Genomic DNA, 25,582 nt, shown 5'->3' with positions numbered 1-25,582 from the left:
TAGTATTGACATTTCAAATAAATTAAAAATATCAATTATATTCACATATGTTTACAAGTCTATAAGAAATAGTTTAGGTAAAAAAAATAGAAATATTTATAGAAAAGGAGGATAGTCTGCTTGAAAAGGCGCTTTGTCTCTGACTTCTAGTCTATGATCCTGATGAAGCCCTACAACATGGGACAAAACGTTGGCTCAATATAAATAGTTTAGTCGCTATTTGATTTTTTATTTTACCGCACCCGGACCATGTTCCTTTTCAATGGTCAACCATCGATCTTCCAATAAATATTTCTAATTTTAGGATAAAATATTTAAATCTTCAATTATAACAATGGAATGAAAAATCCTTGAAGCATTTTAACAAGCAACTTTAAACATTTTGCAGAAATTTTTTTTAAAATAGTTCATTGGACTGCGAGTTTAAGTTGAATTAATATTCTTATAGGTAAAATATTGACACTAATATTAAATATTATTATTATTAATTATTTTATATTTTCTTTCATTAGAAAGAATAACTATTAAGTTATTTACAAAACTTGTTCAAAAGGGTCAAATATGAAAGAGGAGTAATTATTTTATGTTTAAGGTGTGAAAGAGATTTAGAAGAGAAACTTTTCTGTTCACTTATAAAAAGAAGTAAATAACAAGTGCAGCATTATAAAAACTAAATCAGAACAAAAAAAAAAGAATAATCAATAAAATATAGTTTAAAGGATAGAAAAAATTAAATAAATAAAAAAAAAGTAAAAGAGCTGTGATTATAAAAAGATGTTTCCTTTAATGACTAAATGATTACATGACAATAAGATTTCCAAGATTCTGTAATGAATATTTTGTATAAGTGATACAATTTTGGGATGCTACTTTCATCTCAAAGGTTTAAATATACAATTTTTGCACAACAATAAATTTCAATCTCTCAAATCATGTTATTTCATATTAATAAAAAATCTCACAATCACTTAAAACTCAATAAATATTGAATATATCCAAGAAATAACTATTGTGATTCATAAAATCAAATCCTCCAATGTCCATCTTGAAATTCTAACATTATTAACACAAATGAAAAGTTACTGAGAATAAAAAAGTTATAATACATATCAAACAGAAAGATGGAAGTAACATCCTAAAATATTGACATAGTAAAGCAAATTTTAAAATATAATATTGGAAGTCTTAATGCCAATTTTCCATTAAATACATTTATATCTAATATTACTATAGAACTAATAAACAATTTGTAATAATGAACTTACAAAATTTTCATAGTAGAAAGATCCAACAGATTTCATGTCCATCTGAAACAATTTAGTATTTCATTATAAAACCAAAAGTAGTAACATGATTATTGAGGATGCTTGAAATATCAGATCCTTAAGAATATTTAGAACCCTTATGGAAAGATATATAGAAAATATTCTTTTGATTTATTAAATGTGAAATGGAAAGAATGAATGCAAAGATACCACTTAATTTGTAAACTAAGATCATAACCACAGCCACGACTGAAGGTTTATAAACTTTTATAGAAAGAAGAGTCTAAATTAATACATCAAAGGTAACTTTAAAGAAAATGATGTTTTTATTTTTTCTATTTTAAGTGCCTAAGATGAAAAGCAATGGCATTAATCCATCACCAGAAACCATTAGAGTTTTAGAATTATAAAAAGGAAAAAAAAAAAAAAGAAAAATAATACTAAAGATGCAGTAGTGACTGTGTAAAGCAATTGGTCATGCTTTAAGCAGGCGGTTATTAGACTGTGTTGTGGCAATGCAGTGTCAAAACGCCAAAGAAATTTTAGAAAGCATTTTGGCACAACATGCTGACAACAACTCTACTGCGATATTAAACTAGTAATACATGGGTGCACTAGCTTCACTCTTATATACAAAAATTAACAAATTTATAAATATACCCAATTATTCAAATATCAAATGGATGTTATTACTTTTCAATAAATAAATTTAAAATTTATAAGAACTAACAAGTCTTCAAGTAAAATAGACTATAAAATAATAATGAAAACAATTGGGTAATGTTTGAAGAGAGAAAATATTTAAATGAGAAAATATCAAACAGAAAGGCTAGTGCACCAGGAAATTATGGTATTAAAAGGGTAATTACAACACCAATATAGTCAAATAAAAGCAAGGTCACATGACTTAAAGCCTAGTAAGACAAATAATACTCAACTGGGTGGCACACACGTCATTGTTAAAGGGTTATATAACTACTAAAGCAATGCTATCAAATGTAGCTAATCAACAAAATGGAGGAGTTAATGAAAGAGAAGTAATCAAGAGGTATGAGGCTGTAGGCTGGCCAAGCCATGTGACCAGCTTTTCAGAGCCCATCTCAATTAATTTTAGTCACTATTTATGGATCAATTCAAATAACCAATTAAAAGGACAGCTTCAATGTATAGGCTTATCTATGATATGAAGATCAAGACTAAAAAAGATAACTTCATAATCTGTTCCAAAAATATAGCCAAAGATAGAGAGGAAAAACAATTGAATTAATGAAACAATGTTTTATCATTAGTTATATTGCTTTTGGATGTTTCAGTCACATTGAAAATGATGACCCATAACTTTAAAAGTTCTTAACATATATCTGCTCAGAATAATGAAATAAGATATAGTAAATATATCAAAGGTATTCGAGCATAAATGAGAAGATTAATTTAATTTAGCCCTTGAATCCTAAATTTAAAATTACTATGAGTATTTATCAAAGATTGATTTTGTGTTGTCCACTTCATATCATATAGCCATTAATAAATGTACAGGGATACATTCAAGATGTCCAATTAATAATTATTTATTCATAATTAAATCATTATGAATATAAAATAAAAAAAAGGGAATTTAGATGCGACTCTGTCTACTAGGAAAGCCTCCCGTGAGCTCCACAGAGCCTGAGTGTAACGGACAAGAACCTTTACCGTCTGGTAAAGAATGTGGGAGGTTTCCGTGACACTTTGGGGGCGTGGAGCCTCGGGGACGGCTTGTGCAAAGCGAGTCGGTACCAGGAGAAGTTCATCGGCTGGCTCATGGGCTCTCTTCCTCTGCGAGAATCCTCCGCCGCCGCCCTATGTTAGCAGCCGGGGGTCACAACAGCCAAGCCACAGGCACGCAAACCAAAAGAGAATCAAACAAAATAACAAACAGAGTTAAAAAAATTGAGCGGACTCAGTGATTGGCTAATTAAATTCAATTTTTTTTTCTTTTCTGAAACATGCAATGATTAAGAATGTTAAAAAAAAAAAAAATAAAAAAAGATAGAAGATAACTACAGGCAAAAGATATAGATAGAGTATTTTAGATTTAGCATTTTACAAAAGCTATGTTAAATTCTACAATGTTAATATTTGTATGTGCACAAATACATTTTGTAAATTTTTCTTTCAGTAAAGAGAAGATATCATAGGAAGCTAAAAACTTATTAATTCTAACCACAAACAAACAAAAATATTTGTAAATGTATAAACTAAGGTAATGAAAAGTGCTGTGCTAATTAACCTGACATTTCAAAAAATTGTGCCGTGTTTTTGATATCATGCAGACGGCATCAATTATCAATATTTTTTTAAAGCTCTAACTAAAAACTACAAATCACAAAACTTGAAGACCTTTCTGCCAAAGCTGGCATTATTGACTTTTCTCCTTTAGTTAGCACTTAGGTAAAAACAAAGCTGTTCATAGTTATGTGGAAAGCTTTTTAGAATTTATTTCTATCTTAAAACTATTTTTGTAACAACAAACATTACACTATGATTAAAACGTATTAAATCCTCTTTTCTAAAATACAACATTCCACATAGCTATCAAAAGTTTAAGAAAATTATTTCATATTCATAATATGAATTTATTATTCTTTAAGTAATATATCTAAGCTACTTACTAGGGGTTGATAGATTAAAAGAATTAGAAGAGGAAGTTAGGAAAATAGAGGAAAAGTAAGTTAGAAATAAAGTATATTAAGTTATTTAAAGACAATTAAATGTTAAATCTGATCTACTATCATCTCAGAGGATTATTAAAAATGAAATTACATATTTGTCCAATTAATAAAAATGAATAATTAAAGATGGAAAAAAAAGAAAGAGAAAAATGATATATTTTAGAAACAAGAAGATTAGAATACAAAATGTTTAGGAAAAATCAATTTAAAGTGAGGCTGAAATCAAATTTAAGCAGCCAAGAAGCCTAGCAGTTAACTCTGAGATGGTAGCAAGAAAAAGCAGTACTTTATAAATAAAAGATAGAGCAGAGGAATTGCTGGCAGGGGACCACAGTGTAGCAGCTATAATTTCTTTATAACTACTTTATGAAAAGAAAACATTTTAATATGAGGCAAAAAAATTCACTTGGTCAATAAGTTGATGACACTGACTAAGCTAAATACTAATTAAATATTTACTTGCAACAGTTGATAATAAAATGTGTGCATATTAGTAAATCAAAAAGAAATAAACTAACAAACTTAGGCGTTTTTAATAATTTTAGATACTTTATTTTTAATTGAAAACTTGGAAATAATCATGAATAATGTTATACATTTAAAAATCATTTCTGGAATGAGTAAAATTGTAGGAAAATTCTGGCTTTGATATTTTATATTTAAGAATAAGAACATCTTAATAGTGCGACACTGTGGTAGCAAGAAGAAAAAGTAAAGCAAGTGTCTGCCACCCATGGTGAGGTAGCATTGCGTACCGAGTGAGCGGCCTTGATAAGGGCCTGAAGGTGGAGCGGGGGGTGGAAATAACGGCAGGGGTCACGGAGGCAGCGTCCGTTGAGGGCGTCCATGCAGACGGTGACAGTGTTGTCCGGAGCAGGGCTGACTGGTGCGCTAGGGTGGGCGTACCGACACTCTAGCCGCTGGCAGCACCCCCGCTGCCACTCCCTACACACCTGGCATCGCACGACCAACACCAAACACTCTTTTATCCCAAGCCTCTTTCTTTTTTCAAGAAACTTTATCTCTTTTAATAGCAATTTTCAATTTGATTTAAAAAAAACTCAACCATTATGTTCATAAGTAAGAAAGTACCTAACAATGCCTAATATTTTAGAAATTAGTTAGATGTTTTTCAAATTTTAGGCCCCAATATATTTTATAAATCCACATTAGGAAGCAATGGAATAAATTAAAGTAATGATGACATGAAGTTTTATATTCTACTACAGGAACAGTATATGATGAATTACATGAAAGTATTGAATTTCAAACAAATTCGCCTATGATATTTTTTGCCCCATTTTAATGGAGATAATATATAATGGCACATCATAAAAAACTGAGGTTTCAGTTCTGTCTGAACCAAATTAGGTCCGAGTTCGTCGAAAGAATATTGATGAAGTAAAAAGTTTACATAATCTTAAATAAATAAAAAGGTGAACTAGGGATTCTTAAAACATACTTAAAATATTTGGAAACCACTAATCATTTAATATTATAAGATGAATTTGAAGTGTAACATAACTGAATTAAACAATACTTATAAAGAGTTAGTGATAACTGTTAATATGACTATTTAACCCTCAAATATAAGGATGCAAGAAGTGTTACAGGAAAAAAATGATGTTTACTTGTTAAGCATAATCACCAGGAGAGGTTATAGAGGGTAATATGTTTCTCATACTGCGGCCTTTTGGAAAGCAAAGATTTTTTAAGCTCTGCAATAATTATGTTATATCATAGAGAAATGACATTAAGATAAAACTACAACAAAATTTAATGTCAAACAGTAAATTCAGTTTTATTATTATTTTTCAATTATTTCAAAATGACGATCACCATCTAATAAAATTTGCATTAAAAATGAATACAATTATGCTCTAATTCATTAAATAAATGGCATTTGTTATAAAAAAAATAATTGCTGTATCAACTTTATCAAAATGCCAGACCACATATTAAAAATCCTATCACACAATAAATGATTGAAAGGAACGAATTGAGTACTGTAATACCAAGATACTGCTGTCAGTAAGATTATCATTCATTCTGGTCTACATAATTCTTTTGGAAAAACTCCTTGATTATTCATGACAATATACTAAAATGAAGCAAAATGGATATATTTATCTCATAATTTGCCTCACAGTTAGAATAAGGTTATTGATTCTGATGGAAGATATATTAATTAACAGAAAAACAAAAATATTTCAGCCGTATACATAAATTTATAAAAATAAAAACCCACTTTTTATTTCTATACCCTATAGAATATAGTAACAACATTAAAAGTTATGTGTTTATATAATTTATAAACTAGGCAATAGTTAAATATTAACATTTAATTTTGATTGAATAAATTTAACACAATGATTTTGTTGATCACTAACACATAATTCGATTTTTATTAGAAGGAAATAAATTTATTAATTTAATATTTAATGTATTAAATTTATATTCAATTTAATACATTGAAGTTATATTTGATACAATATTACAGCTTAAAAGTATATTTAACTAAAATAAACTTAATCTTCAGATTAGTAATATAATAAGTTTTACATCTACTAAAAACAGCAAATGAGGCCTTGAGTTTTGGTGTGGCAGGTCGATTGCAGAAGTTAAAAAGAGAGATAGAAGGGGTGTGAAGCAAAGAACATAGAAAATAGAGTGTTAGTGCATAGATAGATAATGGTCAGAGTGAAACTGAGCCCATGCTGGGGTAAGTTGCAGCTTCTTATCTTAAACATACACAATATTTACACTATATAGTATATACTAATTGGAATTATTTATGATGTATATATGAAGTTTAGTTAGATAGAAAAGTAAAAAGACAGAAATTAAAGTTCACATAGGGTTATACAGAAGTTGAGTTAGAGGAAGAAATAATAAAAAATGGGTAAAAGATAAAATACATGCAAATTATAATATCTTTGGTTTTGGACTAATTGATCCATTGCATTCTAAAAGGGTTTCGTACAATATGATGAATAAAAATATGGTGAAAAAGGTTAAAAATGATAAATTCTAATTAAAAGACTGACCTCCAGACGATCTGTGCGAGGCATCTTCTGTTGCGTAACTACAGCAGTTTGTTGTACTGCCATACTGAGGGGCGCTGTCGGGTCAGGTCCAACAGTGAGTGGCATGATTGGACCAGGTGAAAAATAAGGTGAGAATGTGCTCCCAACCTGTGGGACACCAGCAAGGTAAGGAGTTGTTGCTGCCTGCAAACAAGTCAAAGATCGTTAAATGAAACATATACATTTTTTTTTTTTTCAGGAAGTCCAGACAATTTCTAGATAAATACCCAAGAAATACCATTTAAAATTATTTGTATATAATGAAAAATCATTAATAATTTGTTCTTAAAAATTCCAAGTAGATTAAAACTTTACCATATCGTCCTAAGTAAGAAAAATAAATTATTGAGATAATGTTAGCTTGAAAATGTGGAATAGGTGAAGCAAATAATAGTACTATGGGCAATATTTCAGCTCATAAATACATACAATTACAATAGATTTTATGAATCATATTTTCTAATATATTAATTTAAAACAACAAACTTGATTATGATACATCATGACTTAAAAGTTCTCAAAATGGGCATGTGAATGTCTAGAAAATCTGTATCTGAGAAAAAGTAAAAAAAAAAAATTCTAAATGTGTGGTTTTCATCTCTAACTATTTTAAAAAAGGTGTTTTTTCTCATTAAAGTTTTCATATCAACCTGGACCTAAAACACTCAAATTAAATTAAATTTTGACTTATTAGGACATGTGTCTGGATAATTATAAACATCTTGCTATGACATTAATTCGACTTAGTAACTATGTCTTGGAACAATATATGTATAGCTAAGATCTATAGATATCTAACTTTCTGATAAAGCAAAATATTTCTGTAAATTTGATCAATAAACAAGAGAGTGATAAGATTTTTTATTCAACATTAATTGATAAGATAATTCATATTATTATTAATTAAAATAAATAACTGAATACTTACAACTGCAGTAGGCACCTGACCAGGTACCAAAGGTTGTCCTGGTGTGAGGCCCATCTGCTGCATCAAGGCATTTTTCAGTGCAAGGTGATTCCTACCATTAATAAGGAGCTGGTCCTTCAGGTGTTGTGGCGGGTGGAAATATTTGCACGGTGGCTTGTCTCGGTTACACCGTCCCTGTAATTAAATAAAGAACATTAATAACCTCATAATGTTTAATTAAGAAAAAATGAGAAAGATTAACAAAAAGATAAATTTCCGATACTATAAAAATTATTCTTAAAATTAAAAAGATGAAAATACAATTTTCTTTAACTTTCAAATCATGGAATCTCCTTCAATCACTAAATTGATTCAAACAGATTAATGCATAAAATCAATGATATAACTTCAAAGATTATTATTATTTTATAATCTAGTCATTTAAACAATATATTTCAGGTCCCTAAGATCAATTAAATACACAAAAGTAAGTAAGAAATTATAGAAAAATACTGAAGAAAAGGGCTCAAAAGAAGAGGGTGCTGGTAAAACAAACCTGAGAGAATTGTTAAAGGAGTGGGGCTCTGATTGGGAAGGTCAACAAAGGGCTGGACGGAACGAGCTGATTGCAAATAGGACAAGCCCAGGCTGTAAACAACTTCTTCTGGCATATCCTTCAATCAAGAGCCAAAAATAAAACAAATAGATTCTTCTCTAACAAAAGTTTTTAATTGTCTATTAATACAGACAACCTTTTGCAAAGACATTCCAATGATATAAAAAATATTATGTACATACATAGAGATTTTGCATACCTGATTGCATAAGGATTTGGAGTATTATATAAATGAAATTTTGTATGATGTGTCGATACATAATGGTATTTATACTTTCACTAATCTTTGAATATTCAATGTAATTAATTTGGTAATGTTCTAGCTCCTCTAATAATAGGAACAGAAATTATGAAAATCAGTTGGAGAATTTCCTATTTTAATTTTTTTTTTTTTAAGTGGAATTGCTGACAGAAAGCAAAAAATCTGTTTGTCCAAAAACAATTTTTTAGACTACAAGTAAATTAAATATATTACAATTGGCAATTCTTTTAAAACATCCTTTACCTAGGTAGTTGAAGAAATGATACAAAGGACTGTTTAAAGGTGGATTATAATATTTCAATAAGCTTTTATTTCAGCACATGTGCATAGCTAACTGAATATTCTGGAGTGAGGGGGAGAGCAGACAAATGGTAGGAGGAGGCAGCTTCTTTCTCCAGAGATACCAATCTATAAATTAGATACCATCTAAGTCTAAAATTTTAATCAATGTGAAAACTAGGTAGTGATTATTATTATTTTTATTATTTGTAGGTAACTGACTGGAAACAAAATTATAAATTTGTCTTTTATTATATTTTTCCTACTTCATAGTATTCTTTTTCAATAATTTTATTTGGGCGAGACAGGTACTTGAGGGATCAGGCATTCCTCCCAGAGATATTACTATATCTTGGAAGAAGGCGTATACTGAGAGGGTAAGCTGTCAGAAAAAGTGAAGCCAAAAAGGCAATCTTTATGAATACAGTGGGAGTGTCAGAGAAGGAATAGCACCAATCACAGGCTGCCTTCTGACTCAGTTTACATTAAAAGTGTTGAGTTACAAATCAATTTCTCGATAACCGCTAAATGGATTTTCATAGTCGATGAACCAAATTATTTAAAATAGCATTTTATATTGAGTTCATATGTATCTACCAGACATACATATACACAACAACCTATATGTATGTATTCAATTACTTATTTCGTCAGGGGGTACGAAAAAAAAAGTTCATATATATGATTGTTTTTTTGTACCCTTCATTAAGAACTACTAATGTTATTATTCTAAATGAAGGGTACAAAAACTAGACCTGAGCATCAAAGGCATCATTAACTCCATTCTTATTGGATTCACTTTCCCTCTGAAGGAGAGCAGGGATATGGCCAACAAAACAGTGTTATTTGCAGGTTGTTTAAAAGCAACTATATAACTGTTACAAGGATTTTTCCTCCCTTAATTTTATTTTTTTCCAATCCGAAAATCTAAATCTCATTTTATACTGTAGAGACGAATGAAGGACGAGCGGGCCAGTGAAACCGAAAACACCCACAGGGAGGGGAGGGGGATAAGTAGCGCAGTGATGAAGTGTGTTTGTATTTGCTCGAGGTGGCCGTTTTCATTTCGGCTGTTGACACTCGTTGGAAGGGGGGGGAGGAGGAGACCTACATACACCAGCTGGCAAACAGAATCAAAATACTCTCACTCCTAAATTCACTAGTTTCTCAGAGCGTACCATCATTGTAACCGCTGCGAGTAACTTGGCACATATGGAAAGTGAAATCTTCCATTATTTGTAAAAATAAAGCTTTTTTCCAACCAATAACACAACACACATTACCAAAAATCAAAACTTGATTCAGACTTCAGAAAAGATAATAAGAAGGTATTTTTACTAAAATAGAGGCAAAGTAATGAATCTAAGATTATTTGTTGTCAGAAAGCTGACCCACATTCGCATTTTTAAGTAATGGTGTAATTTTGATGACATCTTGATGGGTGTCTCCTTGGGAGCCTATCTCCACACCTCCTACTTACTCCTCAAGGGCTATGGCGCATGCTCTCTTCTTCCAAGAAATTTCATTACTCTTTTGCACTCAAAATACAATAAAAAATGGATCCATATATCTAGTCCTTTGTTAAAGTATAGAACAGATACAGGTGCGTTGCCTTTTTTTTTTAAATTGTTCCCTGGTTTGAAAGTTCCCGGGTAATAAGAAAATTATCGTTTTATGCACTGGTATTGAATGCTAATAACTTAATGTGCCTGATACAAAGAAAGAATGGAAATTATAACATGATTATTTACAGTATAGGTTTGGAAAATGTTGGCTAACTGTGTAGAGGAACCGGTGCTATCTTTAGAGAGGAGAAGGTATACAGAAGAGCTCGCCTTGTATCCACTATCTAGGCTAGATATACTCGAACCGTCAAGAGTTGAACCCAGTCTAAACATCTTTAAATCTTTTCGTTTTTGCCTATCTTATCATCGGACTGAGAAAATACTTATACAAAAAATATATCTTCATGAATCCCATATTTTTTCAGTAAATCTAAGATAGGTTTAATCATATCCATAGAAAAGTCACACGTGGCCAATAACAGTGAATTCCCTTCCAAGTTTATTCTTATACATATTAGATATACAGAGGTAGGCATAAAATCTCTTCAAATCAGAATAAAAAAAGTCTTGTTAATGGTTTGTGAGCACGCTGTACACATCATGAGATAGAAATAAAAATGTTAAAAGATACTCATCTTCATATATACACAATTGTAAGATAAAAGTTTTATTTTTTAAAGAATAAATAAACTGAACATTAGAAAAAATTTAAAACATTCAAGAAAAATAATTAGTTAAATGGAAGAAAAGGTGTTTTGAGAAAGTTATATCCATACACCGGCACTGAATAATCTTAGGCAGAAAGTTCTCTCCAGAACTCTAATTCCAGTGCTAGTATTTTACATAAAAGCCTAGATTTGTGACAACAGGTGGCCCTCAGCCAACAAGTGTTTCAGTTAACGAAGTCTTAAAATGGCACTAGCAATGAGGTTATTAGATGTGGGCGAAGCCGCTCATTTTAAGGATTATATACCTCCGAACCGCTCACTCACGAGAACGGCCAAGCTCTTTTTCATAAATCAAAACTCTCTAGAAGGAACTAACTTCCATGATTTACTCAATTAATAAACGAAAACAAAGTGACGGCTGGTGAGCTTCTCGTCACTAGTATTCCTTAGTCAAATGACTCGGGGTTCACTGCTTCCAATGAGTCGCCACAATCACTCGCTCACAGAAAAGAGGTTATTAAATAGATTATGGACAGATCGCCCGCCTCTAAAGTTCTTATTAAATTATTAAAAAACAAGAGAATACGGTAGCAGTATTAGGTTTCCTAGTAAAGATGTTTTTTTCTAACAATACAATTAGTTACGTTCCTGAAATCGTCAATGAAAGTTCAAAGCTCTTATAAACAGTGGTTGTACGATGAATAGTTAAACTCAAAATTTCAAACAACCTAAAGAAAAAAGGTTCACAATTACATTCAATTATACGAATTAATATGGTAAAATCGAATTCCTTCCGTGAATAAATAAATTACACAAACATAAAGCACAATAATGGCAACGATACGACTTTACAAAAACAACAATAAAAACATGCACAAGGGGACTTTCGTTTTTTAAGGATGCCCTTTTAAAGGGGCATATTAACGAAGGAATTAAAGGGAAGAGGGGTAATGAATTCATGTTCGCGGGGGCGAAGCTGCACATGACACCTGAGTAGGAATCGCTCAAGAACAAACAGAATCCAAGATTCCCTTGGTCTAATTCATTTAATTACTCGACTGAATCAGAGCGAATAATCAATACGATTCAGAGGCTGTGATTTGGAAAGAAAGAAAATAACAGATACAAAATAATGATCAATTGTTGTAAAATAGGGTAGTAACAAAGAAAAAATGATAAAACCTGATATGTAATTTTAAATATTATATTAAAATTTAAATAACTTTATTAAGCTACAAAAAAATTAACATTACGTAAAAAAAATAAACATTTTTTTTTAAAAATTAATATAACAATTATTATTTTATATTTTTTAAAGTCAACTCAGGATTAAAAAAAAAAAATAATTTGGTTATTATACTAGAACAACAATTTATTTAAAATACATTCAGAAATGGAATTATAATATATATAAAAAGTGGAATCAATAAAATTATATTGGTTTTTAATTTATTTAATTTAAAAATGATTTTATTGACAACCACAACTGTCAGTACAATTGATTAAGTAATTATTTCATTATTGGTGTTTATTATAAAATGTTTTGAAAAACTGGCTTATTGTGACTAATTCATTTCTTCCCTTTTGAACGTATGTTTAAAGTTAAAAATTACTTTAATAGTAAATAAATGATGGAATAATTTTTGTTCTATAACAATAACTTTATAGTCAAAACCAGAAATTTGTTTCAATTGAACCCCAACCCAAGGACTGATGAAATATTGCTTATGGATTGTTGAAATAAATTAAAAGAAAAAAAAGATTTAAGTTTTACTATATCATATATTTTTACTACAAGTAAATGCATTTCATGCATATAAAAATATTAACACAGATTCACTTTTGTTATATCATTATGCTAACAAAAGCTTTTAGCTTGTTCGTACATTTCAGAAACGTTGTGCTATAATAATGATATTTTGTTCAGTAACGTAGTTTTGCCGTTCCTAAGTAAATTTCTTGTAAGCGTATAAGTAAGTTTCGTTCAAATAACAATATTCAGTCTCATTATAAATTAAAATTTGTTGTCTTAAATTGACTAACTAAAAGCTTCCTCTTCATTACAGTTACCCCTCTTTCTTTTTTTTAATATTGGAGCAAGTTGAACATTGTTTCCATCGCCTCAAACGCATAATTTGAATTTATTTGTTCAATAAAAAATAATATAAAGCATTATTTAAATTAGGAATAAGCACTGAGATAGAATCTTCAATCCTAACAATATTCGTTCCAAGCACTACGGGACGCATATTCATATATTTCCAAATGAAACCTTATCCTTTCTCTTCACACCATCATTTCTCTAGCTTCCCATTTTTGAGACATACGGGTTATTTTAATTGCCACAATTCAACCCTTCTGTATTAATGAGATACTATAAGAGCTCTGAGTATCGCACCACGCCTAAGCTAGATATATAAGGGGGAGCTTAGGGAAGTTGGAGGCGAATAAGAAAGGAGAGAGAGGAGTATTAACATGATGAAAGCTGTATAAAATCAGACGGACTAAACAGTTTGCAACTTATTCGAGAAAGTTAAGCAAAGAGGGTGGAGCTAAAGAGGAAGAGAGATTTAGACGGAAAGAAGAGTTTTATGGATCCTATATTGGCTTCCTAAGGGCTTAGTTCCAGCTTCTTTTCAACCTGTCTTCTTTTATCCTTGTTAGCGATAGTTTTTTCCTTCCTTTATCCACTGCTAACGACTTTATGGATTTACAACAGTACTATTTATTAATACGTCGGATCTTCATTATTTTTTTTCTTAAAATTTGAGATAACACCTAAAAACTAAAATACGTGGAGAAATAGGATTTCATGTGATAAAATGAATAAAACATTTTCCTCGACTTCAATACAATTCTCTCAATGAACAAATATATCTGCTGCCTCCACGCAAGGCTTGAATTTTGAGAGAAAATGAATTCCAGGATGAAATTCTGTAAGACATTGTCAAACGTAATAGTGCCGTGTTTCCTGCCTGTTGTGTCTGGGATGCTAGGGTAGTTACTGAAGGCAGTTATACAGAATTATTTGTATTAATTGAAATTAATGGATTCCTTAAAACTGTTATTATAGGATTACTTTTCCTTAGGCATAGCGTGTTTACCAGTTACCAATTAGCCATCTTTATAAAATATTATTATCACTGAAATACATAATATGTTAGGGAATTGTAGAGGGAAATATAAGTCTCAATGCTACACAAATGAACAAAATATTTAATATTCCTATAAATAATATAATATGATACATATACAGGGTCTTGCCATAAAATATATTTACATCATGTTTGAATAGCTATAGCAGGGTGGATGGAAATGTTGGTGATGCATACCGTGGTAGGTAGTGAGTCCAAGATCTGAGTAGACCATTCTCACTCTCAAGCCCTAACCCCTTTAGCCTTCTAGCTACAAATATCTTAACGTATCTTTTTTTTTTTTTTTTTTCCTTTTCTTACGTCGGCCCAAGACTCCCGTTGGAGTCCTACACTGCCCCTGTTGTTATATTATAAAATAATGGAACTGAGGATGTAAATTGTTATTATTAATTTTTATTATTTAATTTAATTTGTTATTATTTATTTAATTTTAAAAATCTAATTTAGATTCTGCAATAAATTTGCACAGTGCCTGAATAGTAGCCCTATATAGATCTGCCAGCCCTTGGAGGAAAGCGCTATTGTTTTGGATGAGGGGGTATTTAATCCTGTATTTTTCATATCTATTGCAATTTAGTATAATATGTAATGGGTCTTCGATCGAGTTGCATGTCGAACATTTATCATTATTTTTAACTTTGATTAATGTTAAGCCGCGATTTGTACGACCGTGGTTAATTCTTAATCTTGTAAGTAAGACTATATCTTTTCTGTTTAGCTTAACATTAGTGTTAGAGAACCATGGGCGTGGAGAGACATTAGGTTGGATAGTGAAATGATCTTTCCCTTTTAAACTTGACTCCCAGGCATACCTATCCTGCCATTCACTTATGAAGTCTTTTTTATCCATCTAAAAATTTCCTGTAATTAACGTATCTTAACACTGCCACCTTCCAGTAGATCCGTCGGGCCATTTCCCTTTTGGTTGTAGTGGGCGTTATTTAATCATTTCTTCCTTCTGATTGGCTTTTGTGACTCCACCCACGAAGGATAATTCATAAAGAGTGCCGAATAAGTGTTTGTAGTAAACCATAATTGACTTATCCTGTGAACTTGCCTCTTTCGAGTTGATATCTGGTCTAATTGAATTAGGCCTTTTCAACCCCGAACTATCTTGTATCAATTACTTCTTAAAAGATTCCTGAACGTTGAAATGTGTCAATAGTTTTACTGTATTCCAGGGTCACTAGATGCTCAACCAAAAACCTATTATAATATTGCAATGTTCAATACATAGATAGCAATAAATATGTACACTATTTATTAGTAGAAAAATAACGTGTCTTGATAAATATTAATATTAATGACAAAAAACACATGAAATAGTGAGTAGACTTTTCTATATGCCCTTTTATCTTTCCCCAGGCCCAGGCTTAGCTGATGTGATAGTCCTCCTATTAGTGGCATAATAAGATTTAAAAAGTAAAAGTAAGCATAATCCAATTCAGCGAAATTTTACAAAGTACAAACTACAAGACTAATAGTATTGTACTTGATTAAGAAACAGGAGCCTTCAGATATTTAAAAAACAGAATAACGAAAAATTGTAATTTTACAGACAGCACAATTTAATTACTAAAGACAATAAAGCCTTGAGAAACATATATTTTTTTCTTCATAATAACCATAATAAAAATGTTTAGAGAGCCTGAAGATTTATGCCTTTTTATTTGAAAAATTCATATCTTTCCACTGAGCCCAAATTTTCAATATCAGCCTTCGCAATCCTCCCACTTACATCTTGGATTACGCCGCGAACAAATACACAATTTTGCTACTCAGAACTTAACTTTCACAATGCCAATAAAGGAATGTATAAATTTATCATCTCCAGTTAATCATGAATATGTAAGTAGCCTTTTATATAACACAGCATGATGTATTTTCAAAATCTAAGGTTTAGTTAAGAAATGGGCTAAGGAAGGAAACATGTGTTCTCTTAGGGACAAAAGCTATTTTTCAAAAGGTGTCTCATCCCTTTTGCATTGCATCTTTCGATGTGCATGCCTCGCTATTTATCATCGTTCTGACACAGTTCTTTATCATCGTCTCCTTTCACCGGGCTGTAATGAATATGGCTTCGCGAAGTTAAGTTCCTTCGCGGGTATTTCGGGAGGTTTTTTTTTTAGGATATATTTCAAACAAAACAAACACAAAACAGAATTTATAATACATACAAACAAGCAAGTAATAAATAATAAATGTATAAATTAAATTATTTTTTATCGGTTTTTATCCGAAACCTCAGCTATATAAATAAAAAAAATTTTCAATTTTTTTTTTTACCTTTGAATAATATATAGCTCTCAATAATATACTTTTTAAAATATTCGATACACAAAACCGTATATATATTGCATAATGAAACAAGCAGTCGACTACTTATCCCATTTTACACTTAGATGCGATATAATATTATTCCAAAGGGGTCAGAGCTTTTCAAGGCTTATTTATTTTATCAGGGAATCAATTAAATTAAAAAAAAATAATGAAGTAGGAACTGTTTCATTATGGCAAAACATTTTTCTTTTTAAACCTCCTGAATGTAAATAAAATGAAATATAAATATTAGAGTGCAAGGAATAATAAGATCATTTATGTTGTAGGGTAAGATTTCATAACTTGAAAAAAAAAAGCAGTAATAAATAAAATAAGGCATAAAATGTTGTCATTACTGAGGTACTCACTTTTTGACTTATAAATGATGATGATTGAGTAAAAAAAATAAAATAAATGACTTAAAATCAGACAGCGAAATCAAATGCCTTTCAAAGCCGGCCGTTGAAGAGGGCTCATCACAGCCCTATGAAGCCGAGTCATCCACCAAAGTCAACATCCCCTCCTCTCCCCCCGCAGAAGATTGGCTCAAATCAACAACGCCGGCGGGAATAATGAACGCTATCAACTCCGGCAAATGATACTCCTCTATAGCGAATCAACAACAGGGATTATTAAGAAATGTCTGTCAATGAATGAGATAATCTTTAATTGATTTCATAAGATTATTTAAAGATATTAAGATGAGCTATATCTCGTAGTTAACATACCCCACGACTGAGGAAAGAGGTAAAGTAACATAAAGGACCCGTCGATGTGATGGAATACGAAATACGTCCTTTCGACATTCTGTTCTCAACAAAGGAGCACAGGAGGAAACCAATTTGTTTATGTAAATATCGGAGTCTCAACTCATCACGTGACTGTCAGTAAACATGATGAAACTTTTTCAAACTTGTCTCTCTAATACCTATATTGCATATCAACTACAATATACGCTAAAATTGGATGAATTCAATATATAATAGATACGATGGGTGGCCAGAATTATAAGCTCTATTATATATCCTATCTATGTAAATTTTATACCTCAAAAGGTAAATATAATTAAACTGAAATAAAGTATAAAATAATTTTTCAAGAGGTTTAGTTAAAGCAACTTTTTTTAGAGGTCACACGATATATTCTTCACATGATTTGGCATTTTTAGTCATCTAAAAAATATTTTTTTTTTTAGAAATGAACCATGTATTTAAAATTCATTGCTAAATATAATGAAAACGTAAAATGCCTAAAATAAAATTTCTTAATGAATTTTCTTTTTTAAAAAACACTTCACGTTTTATTTTCTGCCTTGTTCCCACATAAGAGTAACCATTAATTAGTAATGAATTTACTTCACATAATTCTTATCATAAAAAAAATTGTTTAAAGAAATTTGTATAGAATATGCCAAAAATCTTGAGGTAATTTATAATTATTTACCTAAAATACCTAAAACTATTCCTATAATATCGGAGTAAGGAATATCGAAAATGGTGAGATTCGTTGTCTGACAGTACAGCTTTACTATTTTCGAAAGAGATAGTAGAAATGCAGTTATGAGTATTAACAATTTATATATTTTCTGCCGACGTTTCGACCTACGTGGTCGAATGAGGTCTTCATCAGGGCTGTTAGGTGGGAATGGAAACATATGCCCCTCAAATGACAGTAGACAATGGATGAACTACTGTAATACAAACGTTTTAGTTAAATTCAATTAATGTGGGAACAACTAACTACTTATTGACTTTTTATATCCAACATTTTTGATGTTTCCACTATTGACGAAATTTGATATCTATTAGCTGAAACCAAATAAACGGATATAAATCTTGATTGATACAAAGTGGTACGCCAGTTGTGTGGGTATCATGTCGCCTCTTGGGATAATTCCTCATGACGCGATATTAATTGGCCTCTATCAAAGGCCTTTACGCTATATATTACACCAATTAGTATAAAGTATACATTAATTAGTGCACTCTATACTTTGTCTAAATTGGCTGCCTAGTTCAGTACTCGAACACATTCCATTTTTTAATAAATTTCATAATAGCTGTTACTACTTAATTTTTATATTAAAATTAATGGATATTTGGTGACGCAATCAAATGTGAACAGCTCCTAAATAAGGCAGATTTCTGTTTTATTTTATGGAAATTAAAATGTTATAATGTAAATAATAAACGTTCTTGAATGTTTTTTTTTTTAAAGAAAAAATATATTTATTAGTTTAATTTTTTTTTTAATAATATGCAATTTTAATTCTTTGATCTAAAACCTGATGGTGTAAAGGAAATATTGTTAATTAAATTGAATTGGCTTAACCAATCAGCCTGGTATACAGATATATTTTTCCTTATTCGTTCTATAGTTTGTTCGCGTTCTAAATAATAATAATATTTTATAATTTGCAATAACTTATTTTGAATAATTTTTCTTTTATTTTTAAAAATTGAATATAATTTTATTAAAATTCATTTCGATCAAATATCATTTTAAACAATCTAAAGTCACCAGATATAAATTATTCATATCTCTTACATACTTTGGAGAATTTATTAGCTTCATTATTATTAATTTATTAGTAGTAAATTACTATCATTATTAAATTTAGTAATAGTCTATGTATTATTATTATTATTATTATTCTATCATTAGTTGCCTTTGTGAAGTTACAAATATTTCAGTTTTATTTTATTTTTTAGTTATATTTTGTATTTTTGCTGCATTATATGAATTAAATCATTACTTTTATTTCTATAAGTAATATCAAAATTGTATAGTTTTAGCTCTTAAACATTTGTAGCCTCCAAAAGGCCCTAATAATTAAAACGGGTTACAAACATATGTTTTATTTTATGTTTATTATTTTTCCTTCCTATTTTTGCACCGACCAAAATATGTTGTCATGTGGTCAGAACACATTGGTTATCTGTCGCATGATAAATAAATAATCCTCTAGCTGGGAGAGATAAAGGCTGCTCCCATAGTTGAAAGGATAGTCAGTTAATCTATGATAGGAATAGACGGAAGAAGGTTCGAAGAGGAGGACTGTTATCGGAATGTCGTGGCTGGAGGTCGTTGGGAAGACTATTTTTTAAAGACAAATTCAATAAGAGAGGGCGTGGTCTTCATCCCGCTAATAGAGGGGGCCCCATCACTCACCCTGGAAATATAGTCAGCTGACTGCCCAAGGTCACCACCCATTTGCCCTGATTACTAGCCTCCCCCCATCCCTCACCTAGCCACTTATCCGTTATTAATTCCCTTTTTATATAATCTTAGGCGAAGGCCAGTTCGGGGAGTGCCTCTGGCGAATAGGAAAAAAGATGACAGCTAAAAGATTATTATTGGTCAGACACTCAAGTTGAAATGTATGCAATAGTGGATCCAAAGGAACACCCTAGAAATTGAACCTGCAGTCGATGTTAGAACAAGTATAACGAAAAAAAGAAAACGGATTTTGTTGTAAGATTGATCTTGTGAGAGCATTGTCAAAAGGCCTCCAAAATACTGTGGTGCGACCTCCTACTGTTGCACAAACATTTCTTCGACAGAGTCACGCCAAACCATGATAATACCGTCAACAGAATTGTATTTGTAAAAAGGTCATCTTGCGCAGTACTTTGCGTATTGGCAATCATCCATGAAGGGCATAAGTTCCACTAAGATCATAAAATACAATTATACACAAAATTTATTTTCGTACCTCATCAAATTAAAACTTTGTCAAACAACCAGTAATTTGATATTTTGGTATTTTGTGGGGGAACTAGTCCGGCAAGTTGGCCTTTTTGCTCCTGCTGGCTACTTTGAAGTTGCCACCGTATGCTAATTAACGTAGGAATGTCAAGATGTATTTATCGGGACCGACGAGAAATAAATATTAACTGACCCCACTCAGGCGGGAATCGAACCCACAACGTTTCGATCTGAGCGCTCTGGGACCAACGCTCCAATGCACTCAGCCGTCGCGTCTCTAATTTCATATTAGCATAAAAAAATCATTAGATAATCGAACAACACTTTATTATTTTCATATTATCCATGGACGCAGTAAAATATAAAACAATACTTCAGTACCACTTCCAATCAGAAGCAATGCCCGACCCAAAACAATCTTTATCAAGGGAGCGCAAAAATAAAAAAGCTTTGTAGATGGGAGGAACAAATAGTTTATGACATTTCGTTGATACTCCATTCTATACTTCATTTAACTTCCTCAGATCCGGCTAAATCGGAATCCAAACCACGGTCAACGATCAAGGACGTGGTATTGTTTAGACACAACATAGATTCTTGGCTACTAGTACACTTTTTCAGAACAGTTCATATCAATGAATAGTTATTCATTCCACATTTTTTATATTAAATGAAATTTCAATCTAGGCTGAACTTCAACGTTGAAAAACGTCAATATTCTGTTTAACTTAATTTAGCATGGGAACAAAATCTGCAAAATATTATAAAACATGATACACACTACTCAATTACATCTACTTTCTGAATCAGGATGGTGTTGATTTTTTCACCTATGGATTTCAAATTATGTCAGCCCTGGAAAAAATCGATAAATATTAATTATCCGAACAAAATGGATAAAATCCACAAATAGTTTTTTAATTTTTCTTCTTAAAACAGTGCTCAACCACACAACTGAAACTTGCATAGAAGATATAACAAAAAAAAAATGAAAAGAAAACACAATTTACAATCCTTATATTTATTTTTGGCATTATTCAAGTTCAAAATCGACATCAACGATGTTTCAGTTTTACTTCAGCATTCAAGACCGGAGCCTAAATTGACTGTTTTTTTTCAGTATTAGACAATTTTCAAATTTTTATTATTTTCTTTTTTATATAAACTCGGAAGAAATGCAAATACAACAAGGGAAAGATGCAATTTCACAAAAAACACAGAAATAATATGAACCGACAGCGCTTGTGGTCGCCTGTCTTGTGGAAGACCAGTAATGCCATCAATTTCGTCAGTTTTGTTCATTTTGTCCAGTGGACTGGACAAAATAAAAAAAAAGGCTCCACTCTGTTGTGAATCCTCCTGAATCGATACTCTTTCTTGTCTTATATACCAAAAACAACTTGAAGGGCTTTGTATTCGGGAAAGCGGAGTACAGAAAGAGGTGAAGCACGGTTCGGCAAACAAATGCTAACATATGACAATCCGCGAATTGGTTCTCCACTGCTGTTCCACCCCGTTATCCACTGAGTTGAGAGTGGATTACGACCTTGAGGTGCCCCTTGCCCTTCCTATCGACTGCCCGGCTGAGGGTGTAATGTTGTTATGAGAACAGTCGGGAAACAAGGACGTTCCGAAATCAATAAATGTGTGAGCGGTATGGAGGGGGGAGGACGGTGGTATTATCAGCGCTCCTAAATGGGCCAATTCCAATCCATTAGCGGATCATGGTGGAGGGCCAACATCGTTAGCCGTTCCTACAATTAGAAAGTATACATTTATTAAATAAAGTGTCCTATCTCCTTCTCCCCTAATTATCTCCCCAAAGGGTACCCAACATCTTACCTTAATTGGTTATTATGACAAATCTTCTTTAAGAGGTTTTCGAGTACAATTATTGAAGCTCCCTTTTATTTTTTATGATTATGGTTGTCTTGGATACTCGTGGGATGTTGGCTCGCCATTAGTATTTCAGCCATAAAGGCTCAGTTTATTTCAGGAAGATTGTTACTTATAACTCTTATCTCTGTAACACCATTTATAATTTAAATGAATGATATGATCAATACAGAGAAATATACTGATTGTGGTTTCTCAATAGGTGGAATTAACGAACAAAAAACAAACATAAAATTTATTTCGTAGTTCTCTCTATTTAAAAAAAAAAAAAAATAAATGCTGATCTCTTCATTTTCTATCTTCCCAATTGGAATTAGAAATTCCATATTTCAGGTAGAATAATTTTTGTTTTATTTATTATTTATCATTTATGAGAGTGTCCGTAATATCAATTACCAAGGATTTTGTGGAATAAATAAAACAAAAGAAAGAATTCTGTATTGTTTGGCGAACATTAAAGTATAATACTGTAACTAATAGACGTCCCTGAATGTTTATATGTCGGTTTTTTCCACAGAAACGAATATCTTTATTGATTTAAAAAAATCCTTTACATAATAATTAATTTTCATTGAGTTTATTATAAGTAAATATTTTATTTAAAATTTGATTTTTTTACGGTTGTGCCTTAAAACCGTTTATGATTTTACGTTCATGTTTTACACGAAATATATGTGATTAAATTCAAGTGACAACTCATCTCTGTATATATTTTTATTTTTCTCCAAATATACGTTATGCAATATTTCCACACATATATTTTTCTTATTCCTTCGCTAATTTTTTTGGGTTCTTAAAAGCACTAATATACCCCAACAATTGAAAAATCGAATACATCTTAAACAATGGTTAGGGAAACCCTTATAGGATGAAAAACAAATTTGTGTTTTCGTTTAAAAATCAAGTTTAAACTTTGTGGCACAGGGGTCCAACAGTGTGCCACATGATTTGAGGACGTCAACGCCTTCTGGCACCGGAATGTCGAGAAAAATAAGTTCAGATAAATTATATGAGATTTTAATTTATCTGTTTTTCTTTTTTTTTCATCACTTAGCGGCGAAGTTGCATTGACGTCGAGAAATATGTGGCCTAATGTTATACCCCTTGTCACAAAGTTGTACCATTTCACGATAGTGATATGACGAAACGACATATTAGATAATTTCTTCCAGCGGTGGTAAGTAATTGACTAAGTATCAAGAGATCTTCTATGAAGTCTGTTTTCTGGAGGCTACAATTTTTTCTTCGCCCGAGAGCTTATTTAGCCTGTACTCCTTCTCCCATATAACTTTAATTCTACACTTTAAGTCCCCTGTGGCGTACATAATCTACATAAAGCAGGAAACTTTACACCATCTAGTGGAGTTGAGAAGTCTCGTGTACGACGGGCGAAGGAGTGGGGGGAGAAGAGGGAGTGTTATTTCAAGGAAATTCAAATAGGGTGTCCCTTATGTTACAAGCTTCCTTGCCTTTGACAAGCCCAATAGGCTTCCTTACCCGATAAAATAATATCTATAAGAACTTATTATTATATATGAAGAAGTTTAATACATATTTTACAACTTGAGTCGGATATTTCTGAACGAAAATATTTACAAAGTATATTTCAGGAGGTTTCGCAATATTCCTGTTACAAATATAACTCCCAAAGCAAACATTCCAATCCAGGAACTGTTAAAGTGGTTCAGCAAATATTTTGCTCAGAATGTGATATAAATATCGTCGGTGCAAAGGTGAAATGACTTGTTTTTTGTTTTATTTTAACCGGTTTTTCATTCTATTCACAACGACGTAAATACAAAACAATCAATTGACTATCCTCAAATTAAAAAATCAGCTGCTGCCTTAATTCTTCAACTATAATTAAATAATAATATCAGAAATTTTCATGTACTCTACTTTGTAATTGCAACAACGATATTTTAATTTTATTAACATAGAAAAAAACAAACTAAATTAATGATTTCAAATCTCTATGTTTTCCCATTAGGTGGAAGAGTTATGTTTATTTTTAAAATTACGAATCTGTTTATAAGACTTCTTTAATTCTTTTGATTTTAACCATTTTTCCTTGAATTCTACAGATGTTCTATATAACAATATAATGAGGTATTTTCATTATTCAAAACATAGTAGATAATACAAGGTATTTGTTCACGAGATGTCTTAAAAGGCCATAAAATTAAGAGAAACGTAGGGTACTCTAAATTATTACTAAATCTACGTTCATATGAACCGTTTAGTGCAGAATTGGTTTAAGTCATCAAGGGCTCATTGATTAACATTAAGGTTAACACAAAGCTTTGAAAATTAAAATATTTGAATTTTTATGAACGAAAATCTTTACTACATCAAGAATACACCTTCTACATATTAACAAAGATAGTTTCATACAATTAACAATCATCATTTTCTGCCCCTCTATACAGTTATTATATTTTGTTCATTCGAGGCATTACAATTGTAAAATTGAAGACTGATTTAAGCTTAAGAATAAATTGTATCAAGCAATGGAATAAGAATTCGACAATTACTATTGTCACGTTAAATTAGAAATTTCCAAAAGTGAGTCCAAAGCTTTGGGGAAGTTTAAAGCGTGGAAATCCTTTTTTCTTTCCAAACAGGGTTGTTTTTTCCCCACAAGGCGAGAAGGGGAGTAGAAATGGAAGCGAGAGATAAGCCCTAAAACGCCCCCTGTTGCCTCGGGCTAAATCAGCAGACAATTACTGTTGGGAGGAGAGGAGCTCTTATAAGAGTTCAGTCAGTGTGAAGATATTGCCGGTGGGATTTCGATATTTAGCAACTAAAAATCTTTAAAGTTATGGATTTTAACGCGAAAAAAATATTAAAGTAATTTAATTGCGTCATTATATATAATTTATTGCGCTATAATCGTAATTAGTGATGCATATACGTATATTTTCATAGATCTACGGCATGGATGAGAACTTGAATAATGAATCATCATTATTAATTGACCTCAAACTTAGCTAATTTTAATACATAACAATAAAAAGTTAAGAAGGAAAATAACTGTGTTTTTTGGTATTTAGGCTTCCAGTTTAAGTATATTCTACTTAAAGTGATATTGAGATATTAGATATGCGTGTATGTACGTAGTCAGTCTCAAATATGAAAAGTTATA

At 31.1% G+C, this 25,582-nt stretch overlaps 1 protein-coding gene across 4 annotated transcripts in view; it reads right to left on the bottom strand.

Moving 5' to 3' along the window:
* mbl (muscleblind) overlaps positions 1–25,582 on the bottom strand; it is a gene marked incomplete in the record, with an annotated part of 373,017 nt that overhangs the window by 13,975 nt on the left and 333,460 nt on the right. For 3 of the 4 annotated variants that reach the window (XM_067053292.1, XM_024358835.2, XM_067053291.1), the window contains 4 exon segments: positions 1,266–1,307; positions 2,958–3,104; positions 7,024–7,206; positions 7,991–8,164. In XM_067053292.1, the coding sequence (XP_066909393.1) occupies positions 1,266–1,307; positions 2,958–3,104; positions 7,024–7,206; positions 7,991–8,164 (546 nt within the window). 4 annotated transcript variants of the gene reach the window in all.

Source organism: Halyomorpha halys, unplaced genomic scaffold (assembly GCF_000696795.3).
Source record: "Halyomorpha halys isolate HHAL.00 unplaced genomic scaffold, Hhal_1.1 Scaffold584.1, whole genome shotgun sequence".
NCBI classification, from domain to species: Eukaryota; Metazoa; Arthropoda; class Insecta; order Hemiptera; family Pentatomidae; genus Halyomorpha; species Halyomorpha halys.
Note: the sequence above shows the minus strand (reverse complement) of the source record. Positions and strands in the feature narration are given on the sequence as shown.